At 39.7% G+C, this 24723-nt stretch overlaps 1 protein-coding gene across 1 annotated transcript; it reads right to left on the bottom strand.

The window, feature by feature from the left end:
• Positions 1 to 23923: 23923 nt before the first annotated feature.
• Positions 23924 to 24332, bottom strand: LOC132817493 (cytochrome c iso-1/iso-2). The gene is made up of 2 exons (XM_060827953.1): positions 24158 to 24332; positions 23924 to 24066 (listed from the first exon to the last, which is right to left on the bottom strand). The coding sequence occupies exons 1-2, from the start codon at positions 24324 to 24326 to the stop codon at positions 23924 to 23926; spliced, it is 312 nt and encodes a 103-aa protein (XP_060683936.1). The 5' UTR covers positions 24327 to 24332.
• Positions 24333 to 24723: the final 391 nt, after the last annotated feature.

Below are 24723 nucleotides of genomic sequence, written 5' to 3' on the forward strand. Positions count from 1 at the left end.
TCATTGCAGTGTAAACTTGTCCTGTAAAGTGATCAAATTTGTATTGTCTGCTGCCAATGTGCTTTTCAAGATGTTTGTCTCATTGTCATGTTGGTTTAAGACTTGTCATCTTTTCAGAAACTGGAAAGACCATTCACAAACATGTTAGTATACCCTGCTGAGGTGTCAATCAAAACATTTATGTGATGAACAGAGCAATTAATGTTGAGTGATATCAATGTTAGCAAGAATGAAACCATTATTTTAAATCTTCAACTTTTGATAGAATCAATGCTGTAGCTGATTGTTCAATGTCAGTGTCATTATCGCAGATGCATAAACATCTTAGTCTAGATTTTGTGGTCAGTAAAATGAAAGGAAAACTCTAGAATTCTACCTGATTCCAGATTCTGTTTCCTGTGGGATAAAGTCAGCAATGGCACTACTGTGCTAAAGACAGCCAGGTGCTTAAATTAAAAATTAATATAGGAATATATTCTGACACACAGAACATGGATATGTTAATAATGGTCTCAAATCGACAATTACAAATGCAGTTAAAAATAGCTCTAACTTGTGGCAGATACTGAGGGCTTGTGGCAGCTTCTCTTTCAAGGAAACTAGCACACCAGTCCAAAACAATCGATGTATAAATGGTTGACTTGATCTAATGTAACAAGTTTACATAAAAGAACCTTAGCTGAAAAATGTGTTGCTGGAAAAGCGCAGCAGGCTTATGCCCGAAACATCGATTCTCCTGCTCCTTTGATGCTGCCTGACCTGCTGCGCTTTTCCAGCAACACATTTTTCAGCTCTGATCTCCAGCATCTGCAGTCCTCACTTTCTCTATAAAAGAACCTTAACCAGGCTCTTAGGAGTACTGCATGAAATAAGGCATGAAAGGTGATCAATAGCGTTAATTGACAGATCTGTGAAGAAGTCATCAAACATTTTTGAATGACCTAGTACTGACCAGTATAATTTATCTTCTCAAGTTGAAGTCAACAAAGAGGTGGATGTTTGGCTCTTTTATCTGCAGCTGCCATCACACTGGCATCTCTAGTAATCATGGCTACAGCTTGAAACTTGGTTCAACCTCCTTCCATACTACTCTTTAATACTGATCTATTATGGCATTGCACAAAGATCAACTTTCCTAACAATAGCTCGATTAACACTATTTTGATTTCAACAGCTTTTAGACAAGTTTTTCTTAATAGATAGTAGAAACACTCTTTGAATATTTTTAAGATAGAAATAGATTCTTGTTAAGCAAGGGGATGAAGGGTTATGGGTAGTAATGAGAAATATGGAGTTGAAAGTTATAGTCAGATCAGCCATTATCTTATTAAATTCTGGAACAGGCTCGAGGGACTACATAGCCCTCAAACTGCTGCTAAATCATGTGTTTGTTTTATGTCCAAAGATGTGCAGGTTAGGTGGATTGGCCATGCTAAATTGCCCATAGTGTCCAGGGTCGTGCAGATTAAGTGAATTGGCAATGCTAAATTGCCCATGCATTCCAGAGATTAGCCATGGGAAATGCAGTGTTACAGGGAGTGGGGGCTGCATCTACACTATAGGAATTCTATGTTTATATGTAAGTAACTGAATTTGCTTGCTCAGAATCATGCCCGCAGCTTTGGTTGGCTTCTTTCATTTTTACCTATTCTTAAAATAAAGAGGAAAGCCAACTTTCCCAAAGTTGCATACTCAAACCCACTTCTGTGCATGTTCCATTCCTGGAGCCACTTATTACAATTACAGCAGTTCTCTGCTTATTTGTCTAGAAATGGTGACTGACCTGCTAACTGGTTTCAGCATTGTCTGTTTTCATTACACGTTTCCTGCAACCACAGTAGTTTGCTTTCCCCATGACCATTTGCGTTTGTTTAAGACCCATCAATCACCAAGTTTGCCTGGTCCTTATATTGGACAACTGAAAAAATCCAAAAATGTTCAACATTTCAATAAAATTGCTAATATACATGAATGAAGGGAAAAGACAGATTGTCCTCAAATACATTAGTGCTTCCATTAACATGCCACAATACCAAAAAATCCAGCAGAAGATGCTTGATATGCAGAAGTGAATCATTTGGGACAAGGCAACTAAATAAGCTGATGATGCCATGTTTTCTTTCTGACCCCGAAATGAATAACTCCTAAATACATTGACAAACATCTAATACATTCTGTTAGACAACTTGTAAGACATTGGTTAAATTAATTCTACAAGGCAGTTATACCTGGTAATTAATATTTTAATGTCACATTTGCAAAATTATTTTCTGTAAATAGTGCAATGAAGTCTTCTTTTTTGTAAGATTCATTGTACTGTAGAAGCCAACTGTTGTGAAAATTTAACATTCAGGGCATACTTGGTACATTTGACTGTTCCCAGAATATTAGTTATATTTAATGTTGCCCAGAAATAGAGGTGAGTATAGTTGCACGATTTTCAATAGGTCCCTCAGGACAGTTCAAGGGTCACCAAAGAGGAAATCAAAGGTGATATATAGGGAGACTGGAAGAAAGAGAAGGAAAAAAGTGAGAGTAAGAGGGAAACATAACTGAACTATATGGGGTCTGTGTAGAGGAATCAGTGAAAGTCAAGAAATAATGAAAATACCTGTGCTGTTAGGACTCAGACAAAAGTTTCAAAAGTTTAATACGCAGCTAAGTATTGGATTCGTGGCTCCTGAAAAATGTGTAAACTATGGGGCTCAGAAGAAGCCATGTGCAACCAACAGCTCAGTGAGGATTGAAAAGCCCATGAAAAATGCATTTACTTGATGCAACTGGGCTATATTAGAACTCAAGGGAATAAAAGGGGTAGTTCTAGCCTGGTGAAACTGGTTGCTGGTGAAAAACTAACACACGAGTTGGACCTGTAAGTATAGTTTCCAAAGTTCAGGAGAGCATAGACACAAGAAAGGAGGGAGGTCAAACAGAATGGAAACAGTCCTTTAGGCAGTCCAAGATAGAATGGCTATTGAGAGAGAAATTTGAGGACAGATCAACAAAAGTGAAGAATTGCAATCCCTTGTGAAGTTTAGTGAGATTTGATGACACACTGTGTTTAACATCTAGGGAAGGTGGTGAGAAATCAATGGGATGTCTTGATCACATTTGCTAGTTTATGAGTTGTGGGATATCTATCAGTCAGTTATTCATAGTTACCGCACTTTAATTCTGGGTGTTAGAATATAAGTTGAACATGTATTGTAGGCTGTATTATTGTTCTAATGTTATTTAGAAAAAAAATGTTGTTTCTTCAAAATATTTGAATATTGTGGCTTTATTATCTCAGCAAGTACCTAGGATCTCATATTGTGTCTACTAAAAGGATAACTGGTCTCCAAATAGCCTGTAACATAAATTTGCAGTCTTGGTTCATGATTGTAGCAATTATTAAATACTGTACCTTAGAAAAATATAACATTACAGATATATCTTCACAAACAGCATTGTACAAGTTAAGCTATTAATGAAAAATTGTGTTATTGATAGAGAAACCCAACCTAGTGCTGAGCTTTCAATGTCATGATAACACATTTTTAATACTATAGCATGGATACCTAATTATTAAATATTACAGTTTGTGAGTTATAGTTTACAAAACAATCCAAAAAGATTTCAAAGATATGACACAAATATTGTTTTTGTTGTTTAGTTTGATATGTTTGTGCTAACAGAAGACCTTCAATGCAAGGTCCAACCATGTACATTACTCACATAACATAATGGTTAGCTCACATAGTCAACTACTTTTGTTCTCTATGAGCTGAAGTGTGATCCAGTACATCAGGTAAACTATAACCTGAGCTATTGCATTTTCATTGATAGGCAGCATTTCCTTCTGCCCATGTTACTTTGGAGGATGACTGCCATCAGTCGTGGCAGATACTTGAATCCCAAACTGAATTAACAAACACATGCATTTATGCATTACAAAAAAGGATGTAAGGATATTCCTGGTAATGACAGATCAGTCAGTTTAACAACAGTGGTTACATTTTAGAAACAATAATCGGGAAAAAAAATCAACACACACTTGGAAAGGTTCAAGTTAATTAAGGAGAGCCAGCGTAAATTTATAAAGGGCACAGAGTGTTTGATTAATCTTTTATTTAATAAAGTAACAGAAATGTTGAAAACAAACTTTAATATCTATAAAAACTTAAAGAAAACAGCACTATCAATTCAACAATATAGTTTAAAACGACATACGTTACTCACTCGGTTTACTTGCTCCTTCTACAAGAGCTTTCTTATAATAAACATTAGTTTTAAGGTTATTTAATTTAATGGAATCCACCCATAAGAATTCCACAGTCCTCTCACAGATTTTCCTGGGATCCAGCTGTTCTCAAGAGGTAAAATTTTCTTTTATCATCTCTTTGATTGTGGTCACATTAATCCCTTGTTCTGGTTACTTTTCCAATACTTCCAAGCTTTACTACAGGTTAGTTTTTTTTTAGAATAAGACATTGAAGCACACTGTATATTCTCCCAACAGTTCCAAACTAGGTAATCTTCCAACATCTTTCCTCATAAATTTCAAACTGAGTTTAATCCTCCATCATCTTCCATACTCTTAATGGTGAAGTTAATGTTTTATGCTGCTTATAGCACAGGTCTGTCTAACTGTAATTTATTTTGGCTAGCTTCTCTCAAGTGAGCTGAAAGCCATATGAGCTCAAAACTGAAAGGTAACACCTCCCAGCAAAATCTACTGGGCTTACATAGATTGAAACCAGAGATCCTTCCTAAATTCCAATCCTCCCAATTACAACATAGAATTCTCTGGGCTGATTAAACTAAACTTCTTCTTTGATCTACTAAAGTAAATGGCTTTGACAGCCTCTCTGGATTACTGAATGATTTTACATTAATTTGGGTGAACTTTTCAAAACAAAAACATTCCTCCAGACCCCATGACTGAGGAATGCAGACATCATGTTCCCAGTTCTCCAGCTAAGTCAGCCCACCTGCTGTTTTATAGCTCTCTTTCTCTTCTATTCTGAGTTTTATAATCAATGACCTAAAAGGTATATTCCTTAAACTAAAATTATATTCAAAAATAAGAGGATATACAGTATTCTAAAAGACTGGAACCATTATAATTCACAACATGTGACAGATGGAACTTAACACAGAAAAGTGTGGTGATGCATTTTGCAGATCATATTAATTAGAAGCAGAAATAGGCCATTCAATCCTTCAAACCTGTTCCATCATTCAAGGAGATCACGCTTGATCTGTTTCCGAATTCCATCTTTTCATCTGTCATCTTTGTTCCACTGGTCTAAAAAGAACCTGTCTCTCCCATAAAAATATTTAAAACAGCACTTCCACTGCTTTGAGGCAGAAAGTTCCAAAATTGCACAATTCAAAGAAAAACTTGTCCCTCAACTCTGACCTAAAATGGTGACACCTAATTTTAAAACAGTATAGTTCAGTTTTGAGTTAACCCACAAGAATAAATATACTTTCCACCTGATAGGCCAAAGCTTCCTCTCATGCTTTATTTCTCTTGATTAACCTTCCAGTCACTCTCTGCCATCGTTTGTATTCCGACTAATCATCTGACTTTCCACTAACCTTGGTGCAATTGTGCACTGTTTCATTAAGTTTGATGCTTTCCCTAATATCTTTAGTTAACCATGGATGGGGCGTTGGAGATGGAGATAGGTGGAAGGAGGTCAAGGTGAGGGTGATAGGCCGGAGTGGGGTGGGGGCGGAGAGGTCAGGAAGAAGATTGCAGGTTAGGAAGGCAACGCCCCTCCCCCAAGTCCCTCCTCTCTACCTTTTATCTTAGCCTGCTGGACACACTTTCCTCATTCCTGAAAAAGGGCTGGTGCCCGAAACGTCGATTCTCTTCATCTATCTCCTAGCCTAATATCCCAGTTCATTTCAGCTAGGATAATTGGCTTGCCCACATAGTTGTATTTTTTAAAGTTTACAGTACTAGTATTAGACTCATTCTTCTCCCTTTCACACTGGATATAAAATTCAATCACATTTCAGTTGCTGATACCTAGAGATAACTTTACTCTGAAATCATTCATTAATTATTTCACATAACCGAGTTCAGTACAGCCTGCTCTCTGACCAGTTCAAGAACAGCTCTAAGAAACTCTTGCAAAAACATTCTATAAACTCCTCATCAGGTTACAATTACCATTTTGAATTTTCCAGTTTATATACAGGTTAAAATCACTCACAATTGTCGCCATCTCTTTTTCGCAAGTTCCCTTTATTTTTTCTCTATACTTATTCCTATATTATTGTTACTATTTGGGGGTCTGTAGATTGGTCCCATAAGTGATTTATTTCCTCTATTATTTCTCATCTCCACCCAACTGGTTCTACATCCTGATCCAAGATCATTTCTAATGATTGCAACAATACTATCTTTGATTAGGAAAGTGACCTGTCTGCCTTTACCTAGCTTGCTGTCCTTCTTAAATATCATATAACCTCTAATATTCGAACCTAATATTTGTCATCATTCAGCCACATTTCTGCAATGGTTACCAGATCATATTCATTCACTTTGGTAGCAATTCTTGACTTTGTTTTGAATACACAGATACACAATTTTATCATAATAAGGTGAAGATTCCCTCATTTGACATGCTCCCTTACTGATGGAATAGCTAAATGGCAGAGTTCTAAAACATGTACAAGGACAGAAGGACAGAGGGACTTTGGGATGCATTGATCTTTGAGGCTGCTCTTCTTTTTAGCTTAGAGCCACTTCAGGATAAAAGGCTGTCTAAATTAATGTTGGCCTGAATAATTAATGACATTGACTAATTACTGGCGATGGGTATTTAATCATTCTAATATTCAAACATTGTTTGTAATCAATAGCACAACTAAGTTCAGTTCAGGCAATATTAGAGCTGTTCCAGTATAGCTTCAACACTGGCAACTACTCAACAATGTGAAGAATTATCAGATATATTAAAGAAACCAAAAATCAAAACAAATTCAAAATAAAACTCAGTAATGCCTCTCTCTTCATGGGGTATGTGGAACATTCCTTCTTCCAGACCTATTCTGGCTCCCCCCATAACGCCTTCTCCGATATATCAACAATATCATCAGTACTGCTTCCCTCTCTCAAACTCCCACAGTTACCTGGACTATGCATCCTCGCACCCTGTTTCTTGTAAAGACTCCATTCCATTCTCCCAGTTCCTCCAACTCTGTCATATATGTTCTGACGAGACCAACTTCAACAAGGGAGCCTCTGAAATGTCCACCTTCTTCCTCAACCGAGGATTCCTCAGCACCGTTGTCAACAGGGCCCTTCACTGGGTTTGACCCATTTCCCGCACTTCTGCCCTTGCCTCCTTTCTTCCCTCCCACAACAGCAATAGAGTTCTCCTTGTCCTTCGAGACAGTGAGAGGTCTGCAGATGCTGGAGATCAGTGTTGAGAATATGTTGCTGGAAAAGCACAGCAGGTCAGGCAGCATCCGAGGGCAGGAAAATTGACATTTCAGGCCAGAGCTCTTCATCACGAATGAGGCTGGGAGCCTTGGGGGTAGAGAGATAAATGGGAGGGGGTGGGGTTGGGGGGAAGGTAGCTGAGAGTGCAGTAGGTGGATGGAGATGGGGGTAAAGGTGACAGGTCAGAGAGGAGGGTGGAGCGGATAGGTGGGAAGAAAGATTGACAGGTGGGACAGGTCACAAGGGCGGTGCTGACTTGGCAGATTGGAACTGGGGTAAGGTGGGGCGAAGGCAAATGAGGAAACTGGTGAAGTCCACATTGATGCTCTAGGGTTGAAGGGTCCCAAAGCGTACTTCCTCTAGGCTTCGGGTAGTGAAGGAGTGGCGGTGGAGGAAGCCCAGGTCCTGCATGTCCTCGGCAGAGTGGGAGGGGGAGTTGAAATGTTCAGCCCTGGGGTGGTGGGGTTGATTGGTGCGGGTGTCCCAGATATGCTCTCTAAAGCACTCTGTGAGGAGGCGTCCAGCCTCCCCAGTGTAGAGGAGACTGCATCGGGAAAAACAGATACAGTAAAAGTCATGTGTGGGAGTGCAGGTGAGACTTTGATGGATATGGAAGGCTCCTTTGGGGCCTTGGATGGAGGTGAGGGGGGAGGTGTGGGCGTAGGTTTTGCAATTCCTGCGGTGGCAGGGGAAGGTGCCAGGAGGGGAGGGTGGCTTGTTAGGGGGCGTGGACCTGACCAGGTCGTCACAGAGGGAACGGTCTTTGCCGAAAGCAGATTGGGGTGGGAAGGAAATATAACCTGGGTGGTGGATTCCATTTGTAGGTGGTGGAAATGTCAGCGGATGATGCAATTTGAGTGGAGCTTTGGTGGGGTGAAAAGTGAGGACCAGGGGTGTTCTGTCCTTGTTGCGGTTGGAAGATTGGGTTCGAGGCTGGAGGTGCGGCACGTGGATGAGATGCATTGGAGGGCAGTTTCAACCACGTGGGAAGGGAAATTTTAGTTTTTAAAGGAGGAGGCAATCTGGCATGTTCTGTGGTGGAACTGGTCCTCGGGAGCAGATGCGGCGGTGGCAGAGGAATTGGGAATACCAGATAGCATTTTTGCAGGCAGTAGGATGGGAGGAGGTGTAATGTTTTCAATCAGAGGGCATCAATGTGGACTTCACCAGTTTCCTCATTTGCCTTCACACCTCAGCACCTGGTCTCTTTACAGCTTTTTCTAAATACGGTCAAAAGACATAAACTCCAGAAGTAAGGTGAGATTGAATGCTGCCAACATCAAGGCATAACATAAACAAGTAAACCATCAAATAGCTCTAGCAAGACTGCAGTCAATGCGAATGACTTTCTCAGGGTAGTGGCCTAGGCTCAGCCAGATTCTGCTGCTTCATCAATAACCTTCCCTCCATCATAATGTTCAAAGTCAGGACTTTTGCTGATGATTGTGCACCACTTATCATAATCATGACTTCAGATATTGAAATCAGCTCGTATCTACATGCAGCACAATTGGACAACATCCAAGCTTGGCTTGATAAGTGCCATTCACATCCATGTCACACAAATGCCAGTCATGATCATCTCCAAAAAGAGAAAACCTAACCTTCTCCTCATTCAAAGACATTCAGTAGCATTACCATTGCTGAATTCCTCTTCCATCAAGATACTAAGTGTTACCATTGTTCAAAAATTAAAGTAGACAGTCAAATATATAAAATGACAGCCAGTCAGAACCATGAGGTCATGCTGCAGATGTACAAAACTCTGGTGTGGTCGCATTTGAGGTATTACGTGCAGTTCTGCTCACTGCATTATAGGAAGGATGTGGAAGCTTAGGAAAGGGTTCAGAGGAGATTTATTAGGATGTTGCCTGGTATGGAGGGAAGGTCTTACAAGGAAATGTTGAAGGACTTGAGGCTGTTTCCATTGGAGAGAAGAATGTTGAGAGATGATTTAATTGAAACATAATCAGAGGGTTAGATCGGGTGGACATTGAGAGTCTTTTTCCTCAGATGGTGATGGCTAGCATGACGGGTCATAGCTTCAAATTGAGGGGTAATAGATATAAGGTAGATGTCAGAGGTTGTTTCTTTACTCAGAGTAGTAGGGGTGTGGACGCACTGCCTGCAACAGTTGTGGACTTGCCAACTTTATAGGCATTTAAATGGATATTGGATAGGCATATGGACAAGAATGGAATAATATAGGTTAGATGGGCTTCAGATTGACTTCACAGGGTGGCGCAACATTGAGGACCTAAGGGCCTGTATTGCGTTGTAATGTTCTATAACTTTCTGTGGCAATGAGTTCTACAGATTCACTACCCTTTGGCTGAAGAAATTCCTGCTTATCTCAGTTTGAAAGAGTCAGGCCTTCACTCTGAGGCTGTGACCTCAGGTCCTACACTCTCCTATTAACTGGAAACATCTTCTCCACATCCACTCTGTCCAGACCTCTTACTATTCTGTAAGATTCAATGAGATTCCCCCTCATCCTTCAAAACCCCATCAAGTACAGAAACGGAGACCTCAACTACCCCTTATATGACAAGCCCTTTATCCCCAGAATCATTCCTGTAAACATTTTCTGGACTCCCTCGGTCATGATTAGATTAGACTTACAGTGTGGAAACAGGCCCTTCGGCCCAACAAGTCCACACCGACCCGCCGAAGCGAAACCCACCCATACCCCTACATTTACCCCTTACCTAACACTACGGGCAATTTAACATGGCCAATTCACCTGACCCGCACATCTTTGGACTGTGGGAGGAAACCGGAGCACCCGGAGGAAACCCACGCTGACACGGGGAGAACGTGCAAACTCCACACAGTCAGTCGCCTGAGTCGGGAACTGAACCCGGGTCTCAGGCGCTGTGAGGCAGCAGTGCTAACCACTGTGCCACCGTGCCGCCCATATCATATGCTTCCTTAGAAACAGGACCCAAAACTGCACACAATATTCCAAATGCGTTTGATCAGAGCTCTACACAGCCTCAGTAGTATATCTTTGCTCTTATATTCTAGCCCCTATGAAATGAATGCTAGCACAGCATTTGCCTTCCTAACTACCAAGTGAACCTACATGTTAACCTTAAGAGAATCCTGCACTAGGACTTCTAGTCCATTTGTTCTTCAGATTTCTGAAGTAGACCATGCCTCTATTCTTCTTTCAAGGTGTATAATCTCACAGTGTCCCACATTGTATTGCATCTGCCGCTTCTTTGTCCACTCTCCTACCCTGTACAAATCCTTCGGTAGCCTCCCAGCTTCCTCAACACTATTTGTCCCTCTCCCTAGCTTTGTGTCATCTGCAAACTTAGCAACAATACCCTCAGTTCCTTCGTCCAGATTGTAAATGTATAACATGAATATTTGTGGTCCTCACACTGACCCCTGCAAAACTCTACTAGTAATCAGCCAACCTTTATCCCCACTCTCTGCCTTCAGACAGTCAAAGAATCCTCTATCCATGCCAGCACTTTGCCCCCAACAACATGGGTTCTTATCTTATTTAGCAGCCAGCTGTATAGCACCAAAGGCATTATGGAAATCCAAATATATCACGTTCACTGGCTCTCCTTTGTCTGACTTGTTCATGATCTCCTCAAAGAATTCTAACAGATTTGTCAGGCATAACCTCCACTTGCTGAAAATGTGTTGCTGGAAAAGTGCAGCAGGTCAGGCAGCATCCAAGGAGCAGGAGAATCAACATTTCGGGCATGAGCTCTTCTTCAGGATCTGCAGTCCTTTCTTCTAGAAGATTATAACTCCACTTGACAAAGCTATGCTGATTCAGCCCAATTTTACCATATGCTTCCAAGTACTTCACAATCCCATCCTTAATAATGGACTCTAAAATCTTACCAATGACCAAGATCAGGCTGACTGGCTGTAGTTCCTATCATTTGCCTTTCTCTCTTCTTAAACAGGAGTGTTACATTAGTCATTTTCTGACTCCAGTGATCCTGGGAAGATCACAACCAATGTCCCTGCAATTTCCTTAGCTACCTCCTTCAGACCTCTGGCATGTAGTAGTTAATCTAGTCCAGGTAATTTATCCCACCTTCTGACATTTCAGCTTACCAAGTACTTCCTCTTTAGTGATGGCCAATACACTCACTTCTGCTCCCCGACTCTCTTAAAGTTCTATTAAGCTACTGGTGTCTTCCACCATGAAGGCTGATACAAAGTATTTGGATTTCAAGAAGGCTTATATAAGGTTCCACAGAGAGGATAGAGGATAAAGTTAAAGCACACTGGAATTCGGGTAAGATATTGGCATGGACTGAGAATTGATTAACAGCCTGAAAACAGAATGTGAATAAATGAGTTTTTTTTCCAAGTGGCAGGTGGTGTATTACAGGGGGTCAGTGCTTGAGCCCCAGCTATTCACAATATATATTTAAAATAATTTGGATGAGGAAACTAAATACAATATTCCAAAGTTTGCTAGTGACACAAAACTAGGCCAGATTGTGAGTTGAAATCATCCCCACTGTTTGAAGTCCTATCTTCTTAGGACAAGCATATCCAGTAGTCATTCTTCTTTAAATTTCTTTAATTGAAATTGAGAGGCAGTAATTTGTACCTGAGAAATCTATTTGCAGTTTTAAGCGATTTCCCAGACATATTGTCTCTGTTCACAAAGGCAGTCATCTGACTTTCCACAATTCACTTTGTGAAGTTACAATTTCATGTTGCTTTCTTTTTAAAAGTAACCTCCCAAATATCTTTATGGAGATGACCTAAACCCATGTTGAGTCTATTATGTTTCCGTGGTTGTAACTTTGCCTTCCTCCCACTTGCTCAGTGACCTGGATACAATGCCTCAACTAAATGAAAATTATTCTTCTGAGCCATAGGATTCCCAATTTTCTTGAACTGTGTACATGTTTCCCAGAGTTAAAAATTCATATCTTGTATTTGCTCTGAGCAGCTAGAGTAAACAATGTCCCGATTGACATCGACACGTTCTGCAGGTTTTGAGATTCATGGAAAAGTATTTTTAATCTGCAATGTTCCCTGATCTGTCCACTCATTTATGGTAATGGAAATTAACAGATATACAGTTCCAGATTATAAGTAATTCATGAATAGGGATGATATCATAATATGATTGAATTTGGTATTAAGCTTAAGACAGAGGGAATCTTAAATCATTGTTTAAGTTCAAGCAAGGCAAACCTCAAACAACATCCTTTCAATTTTTAGAACATTTTGCACAACCGCACAAAACCATGAATAAAGACACCGAAGTCTAGGAGACTCAGCCTTTAAAATAAATAAAACACTTGCAAATACATGTAAGTGTACATTATCAGGTGCCTCTGATCAGATGTCGTGAGGTCAAAAGTTTTAAGAGTAAATTTAAAGAGTTAACAATCGTAAGCAGCTGTTTCATTCAAGTTCCTTTGAAGATACCAATATCATTAGTGTATAGGAGGCCTATCAGAGCAGAATTGATCATTTGATCTATTTGAAAAAATAATGCATTTAAATTGAACAAGGAGGTATTTTTCTCCTGCCAGTTTGTTGTGTTATTACATGATAACAATGAAAACAACATTTTTAGATACCTGGTTGTCTCCAAAGGGCTTTGGGATGTTGAGTCCTTGAAAACTGCTGTTATAATGCAAGCCTCTCTTTCTAGATTGTCAGTGAAGAGTATATTAAGTCATTTTATTATCATTTTAGAATACATTCTGGTCACAATTCCAAACCTCACCAGTAATAGATGTTGTTCTTGAGCCATAGTCCACCTTACTCTTAGAATAAAAAAAATGTAGTTATAAAGGTCCATATGTGTTAACATGCAGATAAAGGGACAGCGAGAGAATGGGAAGCCTTGAAAAATGAGATAACGAGATCCAGAGACAGCATGTTTCTGGTAGAGTGAAAGGCAAGGCTGGTAGGTGTAGGGGATGCTGGATGACTAGAGAATTGAGGTTTTGGTCAAGAAAATGAAGGAAGTTTTGGGTGAGACTAAGTTGAGTCAAGGGTCACTCGGACCAATCGCAGAATGAAAAAAAAGAGACACATGAAGCCAATACTACTCAGTATACCACTCAGCTGATGCAGCAGCTAATCAAACAATTTATTGAGTCATTATATTTATTTTAAAAATGTCTAATTTTCAAACATTGTTGTTTCCAAATTTGTGACACAGTACCTGTATCACAACTTGTAACAAGTCCTGTTTGTTCATCATCCTGTATTTGCTGAGTCAATGGATCCTGCTTAAGCAATACCTCAATTGTAAAATTCTCATTATGTAATTTAAAAATGCTCCAGAGTCTTATTCTTCCCCATGTTTTCATTTTCAGCACTACAGTCCCCACGGTACATGCACGAAAGTGCTAACCCCTTGCAATGCATGATTTTAGTTTGTACGGTGTAAAGTGTGTCAACGTGTTTTATTACATTAAAGGTGCCATATAAATGTTAAAATTATCCTATTGTTTACTTTCAATGTACGTTTGAGGACTAGCAAACAGCAAAAGGCATTTTTATTATATAAAATAGATCCCCTTAATGTCATGTTGGAGGCGATATCAACAACAATTCACATACATCCTCCACTCCAACAATAAAAGACATGGTGACAGCAAAAGATGAGAAAAAAAATCCATCAATAATACAACCATTGTTGTTAATAATTTATTGAAGCTGTGTGATGGGAGCACCAGCAAAACAGTAAGTTAGCTGTCAAGACCAATCACATGAGGTAGGAGCCTAATTATGAGAAAGTGAGGACTGCAGATGCTGGAGATCAGAGTCGAGAGTGTGCTGCTGAACCATCAATAATACCCTTACTGGCATAAAATTCACTAAAGAGTAGGAAAATAACAAACTGCCAAACCTAGATGTCACAGTAGAGCAAACAGCCAATGGGAATCTTCAAATCAGCATCTACAGGAAAACAACACATATGGACCAAATGCTGAACTACAGAAGGAATCATCCCAAGATCCATAAATGAAGCTGCATTAGAACATTATTTCAACGAGCCACCACACACTGCAGCACATGAACTACAAAGAGCAGAGGAACATCACTTATACGGTGTATTAAAAAAGAACGGGTACCCAATGAACACAGCTGGCCAATTTCTCAGCAACAAATCCAAACAAGCAGACAAAACACATCCAGAACCCTAACTACGCTCCCTTACATCAAAGACATCTCAGAAATGACTGCCAGACTACTCAAACCTCTTAGCATCATGGTAGCCCACAAACTTACCAACACACTAAAACAGCAGTTAATGAACTTTAAAAATCCTACACAGACAACAAACAAAACTAATATCATTTTAAAAATATCTTGCAAGAACAGCAACAAACACTACATTGGACAAACAGGCAAAAATCTAGCCACCGGGATACATGAACATCAACTAGCCACAAAAAGACGTGACCCACTCTCACTAGTATCCTTACATACAGGTGAGGAAGGACACCACTTTGACTGGGACAACACATCCGTCCTAGAACAAGCCAAACAGAGATACACACGAGAATTCCTTGAAGCATGGCATTCTAACCGGAACTCTACAAACAGACTTGGATCCCATTTACCACCCCCTGAGAAAATAACAGGAAATAACATCACCACAAGAAATGACACCACCAAATCAAGGAAACCCAAACACATAAATAGAAAGTGGACCATACCACCAGTGCTTCCTCCGGAGGCTCACTGATCATGTTACCTAGTATGGTGACAAAACGTCTGAAAATTAACCTTACAGCTCAGCGAGCAAACCTATATCCACATTTGATTAGATTAGATTCCCTCCAGTGTGGAAACAGGCCCTTCGGCCCAACCAGTCCACATCAACCCTCTGAAAAGTAACCAACCCAGAACCATTTCCCCTCTGACTAATGCACCCTAACATTATGGGCAATTTAGCATGACAAATTCACCTAGTAACTGGTTCTGGAGTACATCTTACACATTTGTGCTATTATATAATAGTCAACTCTCCCTTTCATTAATTTCTGTACAAATCCAACCCTTTAAAATAATAACAATTTTATCTGTTTTAGCAAGAATATATCACATAATTTTTTAAAAGTTTTGAGTCAGGTACAAGTATAAGAGAAATGTTTCAAGTTGCTACTATAATTTAAAGTATGTTAAGAACATGTAGTTCCTAATTCTAAAGAAAATCTGTGTCTCTGTTTGTGTCTGTATGGTGGAAATTGTACAGATGTTCACAAGGTACCTACATAGAGGCAGGTTAAGTGTAAAGAAGTGCCATCGGCCATCAAGCCAGTTCTACGGCTCTATCTTGCCTCTGGACTATTTTCCAAGAGGTTGAGGATAAGGACATGGGATACTGAGTGCTAACCAGTCACAAGCAGTGGGTAACCAGTTGAATTAATTGAAGTTTTTCATAGGATTTTCTTGTTGGCTTCACTGCAGACAGCCGGGACAGTTTAGCAGCGTGGAGTTGATCTTTAGGTGCAAATGGGGTCCACCTCGACCTCAAGTTCACCTATGAGCCAATACTACCCCAATACCATAGTGGACAGCATCACGTGTCAATACCAGATCTTAGAACATAGAAACGTACAGCGCAGAAGAGGCCCTTCGGCCCATGATGTTGTGCTGAGGATTATTCCTAATCTAAAATAAAATAACCTAACCTACGCACCCCTCAATTCACTGCTGTCCATGTGCATATCCAGCAATCACTTAAATGCCTCTAAAGGCTCTGCTTCCACCATTACTGCTGGCAATGCTTCCATGTATTCACAACTCTCTGCAAAAACCTATCTCTGGCCTCTCCTCTATACCTTCATCCTAACACCTTAAAACTATGACCCCTCATGCCAGTCAATCCTGCCCTGGGAAAAGTCTCTGGCTATTGACTCTATCCATGCCTCTCATTACCTTGTTTACCTCAATCAGGTCACCTCTCTTCCTCATTCTCTCCAGAGAGAAAAGTCTGAGCTTAGTCTTCTTTGAGGTCATGGTGTGCCAATACCTTAGAGGATGATAGTTGTTTCATCACTTCCCTGAAGGCTATGGCTTGGCTATGCAACCATTTCCAAGGCTGACGCCTTTCTTAAGAGTTGATGCAAAGATGACAGGATGGAGTTCAGGTTATGTATGAACTTTCCATAATAGTTCACCTGTCAAGGAAAGGCCTTAGCTCCAGTGCATACATGGGTGCTGGAGTATCTTTGAACACTTTCACTTTATCTTCCAACGGGTGCAGAGATTGGCTCTGTTACCCAAGTAGGTCACTTAGGTGTCTGGAATACAGATCTTACCTTTCTATGGCTTACACCCATCTGGGAGAAACATCTCAGGACTATGTCCAAGTTTTCAAAGTGTTCCTTATTGGTCTTCCATATTACAAGTATGTCATCTAGATAAATGGTAGCCTGGGTACACCTTACAAAAGGTTCTCCACAGTACAGGCTGACAAAACCCAAATGGAAGTCTCATATATTGGTATAAATCCTTATGGGCTTTGATGTAGCATACTTCTGGGAATCCCCATCTAACCGCCATTGCAAGTACGCATGTCCAGCTTTGAGAAGGACAGATCCCCTGCCAAGTTTGTGTATATATTCTGTATGCAAGGAATTGGGTATTTATTCAACTGTGAGAAGTGGCTTACCATTCATTTAAAATCCACACGAAGGTGAACTGCCCTGTCAGGCTTCACAATGAGTGCAACTAGTTCTGCTCATTCCACGAACTGGACAGGTTTGATGATTCCTTTGCTTTCCAGCCTTCTGATTTCTGCCTCTACTTTTGCCTTACAAAATCGAGGAATTACACCCTGGTCAACATACAAGGTGGCCTTGACTCCTTTGATAATCCCTAGACATTTCTGAAAATCATCTGAATATTGAATTAGGACTTCACTCAGGCAGCCATTTTCTAATTGAAATATTTTGAGCCAATCTAGGTGAATCTTTCTCAACAAATCTTGACTCATCAAGCTTGGGCTGAGCCTTTTACTAATCATTAGTAACTGAACCTGCTGCTTCTCCTTAGAGACCGGAACCAAAGTTATACCCCGAGTTTGTAAAGGTTCCCCAGTAAAAGTTCTCAGTCTAGACGATGTCTTGTGCAAACTTAAGGGTTGGAGTCCAGAACAAATTTCACTAAAGACTGGTTCTGCAATGGCCACATTGGTATCGGACTCCATTAGAACCAGGTCATCGAGTCATAGAGATGTTCAGCATAGAAAGAGAACCTTCAGTACAACTCATCCATACCAACCCGATATCCAAACATTTATTTTGGTTGGTTCTGATTTGAATGTTGCTAAGCAATTTAACTGTTCCAAACCAGTTGTAGGTGGACTTTTCAGCATTCTCCTGGATACTTGCCTCTGAGTTCTCTTATTCAATTCAGGCCTAGTGGGACTGTTCTTCTTCTCAAGTCTGCTAATGGGCAGCAACTACAATGTTTTGCCAGCTCAAATCTTGAAGCAAATTTAACTGTTTGGCTGAGGCTTGGGTAGGTTTTGGGGTTTTGCAGTGGGCTGACCTGAAGTTTCCCTGTTCAAAGATATGTCCTAAGTGAGGCCTCGCAATTGCCTTCAGTCAAGTAGTGCTCCCCAAGCTCAGTTTGACTGGTGAGAGTGTTCACTTCCATCAGGATGCCCTTCCATCATATGCTCCACTTACTGCATTTTCCAATGATGAAGCGAGTTGGTGTGCTTGAAGTCTAGTTGGGCTTCAGTTAGTAGGCACTTTTACATGGTTACCCATTAGTCCAATATACCAAACCATCTCCCAGTATCTCATTAAGGGTTAAACCAAAGAATTTTTTCACATGACTCTGCCCAATCATCTTAACCTTCTCAAAAATTCCAATATAGAATCTCCTGGTTCTCAAATTATTGAGTAAAACCATTAGCAACTCAGAATTACAGGAGGCTTGGAGTTGTAGTATCCCTTAATTAAATCTGTCAACTCTAAAACAGTTTTAGTATCTGGTGCCTCAGGAAAAGTTTGGCTTCTAATCACCGAAAAAGCTACAGTCCACAAGCTGTCAGGAGAATTATTCATTGCTTTTCACCTGCCCGAATGTCATTTGCCTCGAGAAAGTAATGCATTCTTTTCACATACTGAACCCCGTCTTTGACAGCAAGATCAAACAAGTCAAGCTTCCCAAATAATGGCATGATGCCAGAAATGCTTACTCTAACTCAAAGACAGCTGTTGTGAGTAAATTTTATTGGGACCATGTTTTTCTCATCATCACTAATATCCCTTATCCCATCACCAAGTCACCCTTTATTTACATATGGAAAGTTCTTGACACTGATCTAGTTTTGAGTTGAAAAATTTGGTGCTGGAAAAATACAGCAGGCCAGGCAGCATCAAGGAGCAGGAGAATCAACGTTTCGGGCATAAGCCCTACTTCAGGAATGAGGCTGGTGCACATCGATTCTCCTGCTCCTCGGATGCTGCCTGGCCTGCTGTGTTTTTCCAGTACCACATTTTTCAACTCTGGTACTCCAGCATCTGCAGTCCTTACTTTCTCCTAACTGATCCAGTTTCCCCAGAGCCAGCTCTCAGAGTGAGCAGACCCTCTGACACTCTTGTTTTTTTTTTCTCTTTTTTAGTGAGCAGAACCTCTAACACTCCTTTTTTTTATATATAACGCCCACACTACCACCTAACTGCGGTAGTGCTAATTTTTCCCCAGCACCCATGTCATATGTGTGCAGGTGTGAGACAGTGAAAGACACAAGATGTACGAATCTTTATTCAATTTTCACCACCTGGGAAGAAAAGAAACACCCAAGTGGCCAGTAGCAAGCAGTGCCCTTCACATCAAAGGGCAACACTGCATGATCAGTAAAGGGGAGGGCAGGGATTAAATCAAAATAGAGTTAAACGGAGGACACTCTTGTTTATATGTGTCAGCTAGGGCTCCCTGACTGGACCAGATTAACAGCCTCAATCATGAAACTCAACTACATCTGCCTCCCTCCAAGTCCGAGCACATAGGCCAATTCTTTTCTTAATGTAGCACCTCCTGAGGTGTTTTAGCACTGGGTCAGGTTCCTCCAACTCTGTCTCTGATACTGGCAGTGTGTAATGCACAGTAGCTCGCCTCATGTGCCTGGAGAATCTTGGAAGAAATTCATTCTTCTCTTTAGGCATCGAATGGCGACATCTGGCATTCCATCTCAGATTCCGATGTATCTTAAATGCTTGACGGAGAGGGGGATCCCACAGGTTCTGGAACAGTTGGAAAGGCAGTCGAAGAGCTGGGCATGTTTTGAGGTCATTGACCTCATTACAATCACTACACTACCACCACAATATAAAGTCATGGACAGGAGGGTCCACAGTCAATATTCCTGACCTACCACAAATTCGCCTCCTAACCCAGCAAATGAATGACTATTTACGAGCTTTATCCCACCCGAGCTGAAAGTCTATCAAGACTGTGTACACTTATCTATAGTAGTAAGACCTGAAACAACAGAAGTTCTGAACAGATGTTAGGCAGAAAAACAGGTTCGATACTTTCCATCTTTATTGTCTTAGAAATATTCTCAGTATGTCTTGGCAGAACAAAGGGACCAACTCAGGAGCTTCTAGAACGTGCTAACTCTATCAACATACATTCATTACTAATTCCAGGATATCTGCACTGGCTCAGGCATGTACATCAGATGATGACAGTCATATACTTAAAAAGCTTTCAAAAAGTGAAATGATCAACACATCATGACCCACTGGATACCCATCTCTGAAATAAGGACATCTCTATGTGAAAAGTGAAGATACTAAACATGAACAACAGAGGGAGACAGTTGTTGATCCTCAGGAGGCTGACCATTCAGAAGAGCATCATTCAAGGCAAGCATAAATAGAAAGCTCTGCTAGTCTAGAAGAATGCTCAGACAAAACAGGGTATAGAAAACTTGCACCTTCTCAGCCCACTACCTTCATCAGTTTAATTCAGATATGACCACAAGTACAAGTCATTGTCTCATGGAGGTAGAAGGCATTCAATTTTCTACTTCCACCAATTGACTGGTCCCTGCCTCTAAATCTGTTTTCAATAGGAGGGTGATAATGCATACAGAACAACCCAAGAAATTTGAATGTTGTTAGCTCTTTACCACTCACAAGATTAGTACCTATTTTTAGCTAGTTAAAATTGAGTTAAATCAAATGTAAATCAAAAGACTTGTGGAAAAGCAAAAACAAAACAGGCTAGAATTAATTAGTAGGTATTAGGTAAAGTTAGTAATTATGTTCTGTCCCATCTTATTGCAGCTAAACAATAGCATGTATGAGGAAATCTAAACAGATATATGAACACAATAATCAATGGTGGGACACATCTTAACAGAAGTACACAACAGAACTGAAATGTTGTTCACAATTACATACATTTGTGTAATTTTACTGAGGAGGATGTTGTACTGAGATTTTAATCTTGCAAGGTACAATAAGGCATCAATGAACATATAAGTGATGAAATACTGAAGGACAAATGACCCAAAAATTAGATTTTCTGGCAAAGATGGGTCATTTCACCAAGGCAGAGTGGGTGGAATGAGATTCGAATTAGATGAAATTACAGTAAGTGGAAATTCACTTGAGAAAACACAGTCTACACAGAAAAAGAAAAACTACAGAAAATAGTCAGGAGGTAGAAATGAATTACCAAAGGTAAGCATAACAAAGAAGGTAAAATACAAAACAAAACAACCGTTCTATACAATAAAAGGATGGTTAAAAAAGAAGTTAGAACTTTTTAAAAAGAAAACGTGGTGTGGTAATTGAGAGGGAAATTGTAGAATTACATAATGATTATTTATAATTAACTTGTTAATACCTAATTATTATAGTAACATCTACATTCTGATTTTGAAATCAGTTTGAAGAGACTTTGGTAAGTGGACTAACGAAAAACATCCTGCTTTAATCAGATAATTCAATTTCCTGGACAATAAAATTATGTACTTATCTGCAATAAAATTGATTGTATTAGATAAAGAGAAGCCACTAAAAGTGCATGCATGCATCTGAAAATCAGTATTGAAGCCAAGAAGAGCAAGGAACAACATTCAGGCTCATTAGAATTCAGGCACATGTCAACAATAAACAGTCACTACTTTCAGCTGCCTTCTTGTATCACTTTGGTAAAGTTTTGGAGTATTCCTGGCAAGAAATTAATTTTTCCAGCAGCAGCAACAGTTTACCATACAGAGATGTATAGAGTGCCAGCTGAAAAAGGGAGTAGCAAAGGGGTCTGGCTCACAGAAAGAACTAACTATAATAACAGATAGCATAGCTCAATAAAGTCTTCTTTTTCCCTATCAGAAGAGCAATGTTTCAAAAGGCTAAGCATGTTGCAACAGATGATTGCAAACTTCTGTAGCATCAATGCGGAAGACATCCTTCCTCCGGGACCTGCTGCCACGCATCACCAATGGCTGTGAAAGTGACCACGACACTCGGTGTGTTTGCCTTCAGATCTTTCTAGCAACATGCCTAGGACATTCCAGTTGATTGCATGCTAGTACGTAAGACAGTTGTTTACTAGGCCAGAAATCAAATTAATATTGCCTAATAATAACACTAGTCAGAATGAACACATGGTTGCTGCTGAGTATCTGGCTTGCTCCCTACAAGTGCAGAGCATTACTGACTGCACACACATACAGTGGTCCACATACCTTTGACCAACCAGGAGTACTTGTAAACTGCAAGCTGTTTCATTTGAATACATTTAGCTAGTGTACAACCACAAGAAAAGATTTATGCAGAGTTGTTACGTTCAGGGAATTGCTTTGATACTTTTATCCTGTGGCAGTCAAAGCTTTCCAACCTCATTGGACTAGTAAAGCAGACTTAAAGATCTATTATGAGACAAAGCATGGCCCCTTCAAATTTGATTGCAGATGTGAGAAACTCAAACAAAGAAGTTCAAGAGGCACAACAAAAGCTGGAGATGACTGGATGTCATTAAGCAAGCAACCAACATGCCCAAGATTCAATTCATGTTTTCGCAGAACTGCAGGCATTCTTCAGTATTTGCCAGTGAGGTTGGTTCAGAATAATAATAATGTACCATGGTCTGTCCAACTTTGCATCACAGCATAAGCTGAAGTCATAGGAGCAACAAGATGCAGGGCATGTATCATCTGTGGATGATTCCAATGAAAAGCAGGAAGATAGCAAACCTTATGTTGCACAGTAACACAAGATTCCATTATGTTTATATGCTTCAGTTCGTGTCACTTCCACCGAGTGTAACAATCACATCCAAAGGCTACTCACTCATTCCCCTTTGTTTACTGTTATGCCTTACCATTCATTAATAAGCCAGCAAAGGTGAATCAGCACTTAGCATCGAAGAATTGAAAACACAGAAAAGAGGTGCAAAGCTAACACATCTTATAGGATTCCAATAAGATGGTGACATAATAGTTTCTCAAACATGCTTATGGTACCCATAAATGAACTACAAGGCTTTACTGGTCCTTTTCCCACCACTTTTATAGGGTGTAATTCAGTGGCTTCAATAAAAGTAGAGACAGGCTGCTCAGATTTCTGAAAAGTTCTTGCTGATAACCTCTATCAGAAGCAGTGAAGACCTGACAAAGACTACTTAACTTGCATCTGTACAGAGGCAGACTCAGCCATCGGCAGCAGAGGTAACCTGTTGGATATGTCTGGATGGGTCAGCATTGGGTGATGCAGGAGACGAGAGTTGCCTCTCATGTCCCTACTGCATTTCACTCCTAATACTCTATTGGAGTGCCGGATACCAGCTTTGAAAGAAGTTTTATAAGACCAAGGTTTATTGTTTGCCATAAACACAACCACATTTACAAACACATTTCCTGTTCTTTGAATTGGAATTTCTTGAATGTGTGTTTTACTGGGTTGGAAGGGTTATAAAATCTTTCACCATGTAACAAAAGTTTGTTTTTAAGTTCAGCAATAAATGTCATTTAAAAGGACAGTTTTCTGAAATTTTCCCTTTCTGTCAGAGAATTAGAACATCAGAAATTTCATATAAATGTCCAGAGATACAGGCATTTCTGCAAACGCAGATTGCATTTAATCAAGAAGTCAAATCAGTAGACCCCAAGAGAGTTATGTGAGCATGTCCGCGGAGATGTATTTTGCTAACACTGCACCAAGGAGCAAGTCTCAGAATTGGATTACTTTTTTGCAAAGGCAAGGTAACATTTGGCCTAGAATCAAGCTTACTAATTTGCATGAAACAAATTATTTCCACGTTACCAAGGCAGTTTGAAAAATGTCTAATTTTATTTCAGAATTGAAATTGTTAGATATTCAAATTATTTCTATTACAGTTCGTAAGAAACAGCTAACAAGTTAGCACTAAACATAGAGAAGTTGATGAATTACTTAAGCAATTTACTCGTTACCAAATTTTTGAATGGCTATCAATAAAAAGCACATTTTAGAAGTTAAATTAAGCATTTCTGTAAAGCTTTTACTATGAAGCTGTCTTTAAATAAGCAATGAGGTCAGCACGTTCACTTTTCTTCTTGATACCAGCAAACAGCATTTTTGTTCCAGGAATGTATTTTTTGGGATTCTCCAAATATTCCATCAGAGTGCTTTCTCCCCATGTGATGCCTGCATATAAATCCAAATTTTACTTCGATAATTATTTAAATAATTAATTCTGAAATGTGAATATTTAAAGTTGCAGTTTAAATTGTAATACCTTTATTTTTATTTGCATCAGTATATGAATATCCTGGAGCAGTACCAGTCTTACGCCCAAAAAGACCCCAGAGGTTTGGGCCAACCATATGCTTTCCACCTTTTTCAATTGTGTGGCATACAACACACTTCTGAACAAAAATTTTCTTTCCTTTCTCTGGATCACCCATTTAGAGTCTAACATAAAAATAAAGAAAACATTATGGATTGTAAATGAGCTATAGAAACTTGCTGTCAAATTTGAAAAATGAATAGATTCAAAATACACTTCTACCAATCATGAGAAAAATTATATATATTAATCTGAGATTTTACTGCTCATCCACTACCTCTAAAAATATTTAGGTTTGCTTGATATACTATAATCTAATTCAGTGGAGCTAATTTTTCCCTGCACAATGTTTCACACACACTTGTTTGCCATGAAGAAGAAAAAGAATTACATGACATCACATTCTGCCCACACACCACTTATGTTTTACAAGAATTCCCAATTGCGGGTTATACTTAGCTAGGGAAAATAAATGGGAAAGAAACATTAGATTTTAGTCTTATTTAAAACAAGTA

The sequence above is a fragment of the Hemiscyllium ocellatum genome, chromosome 7, assembly GCF_020745735.1.
Source record: "Hemiscyllium ocellatum isolate sHemOce1 chromosome 7, sHemOce1.pat.X.cur, whole genome shotgun sequence".
Classification (NCBI taxonomy): domain Eukaryota; kingdom Metazoa; phylum Chordata; class Chondrichthyes; order Orectolobiformes; family Hemiscylliidae; genus Hemiscyllium; species Hemiscyllium ocellatum.

Coding starts and splice junctions, on each gene's coding strand:
- LOC132817493 (XM_060827953.1), bottom strand. CDS start 24,326: ATGGGTGATCCAGAGAAAGGAAAGAAAATTTTTGTTCAGAAGTGTGTT. Junction 24,067..24,157: donor TGATGCAAATAAAAATAAAG/GTATTACAATTT, acceptor ATTTATATGCAG/GCATCACATGGGGAGAAAGC.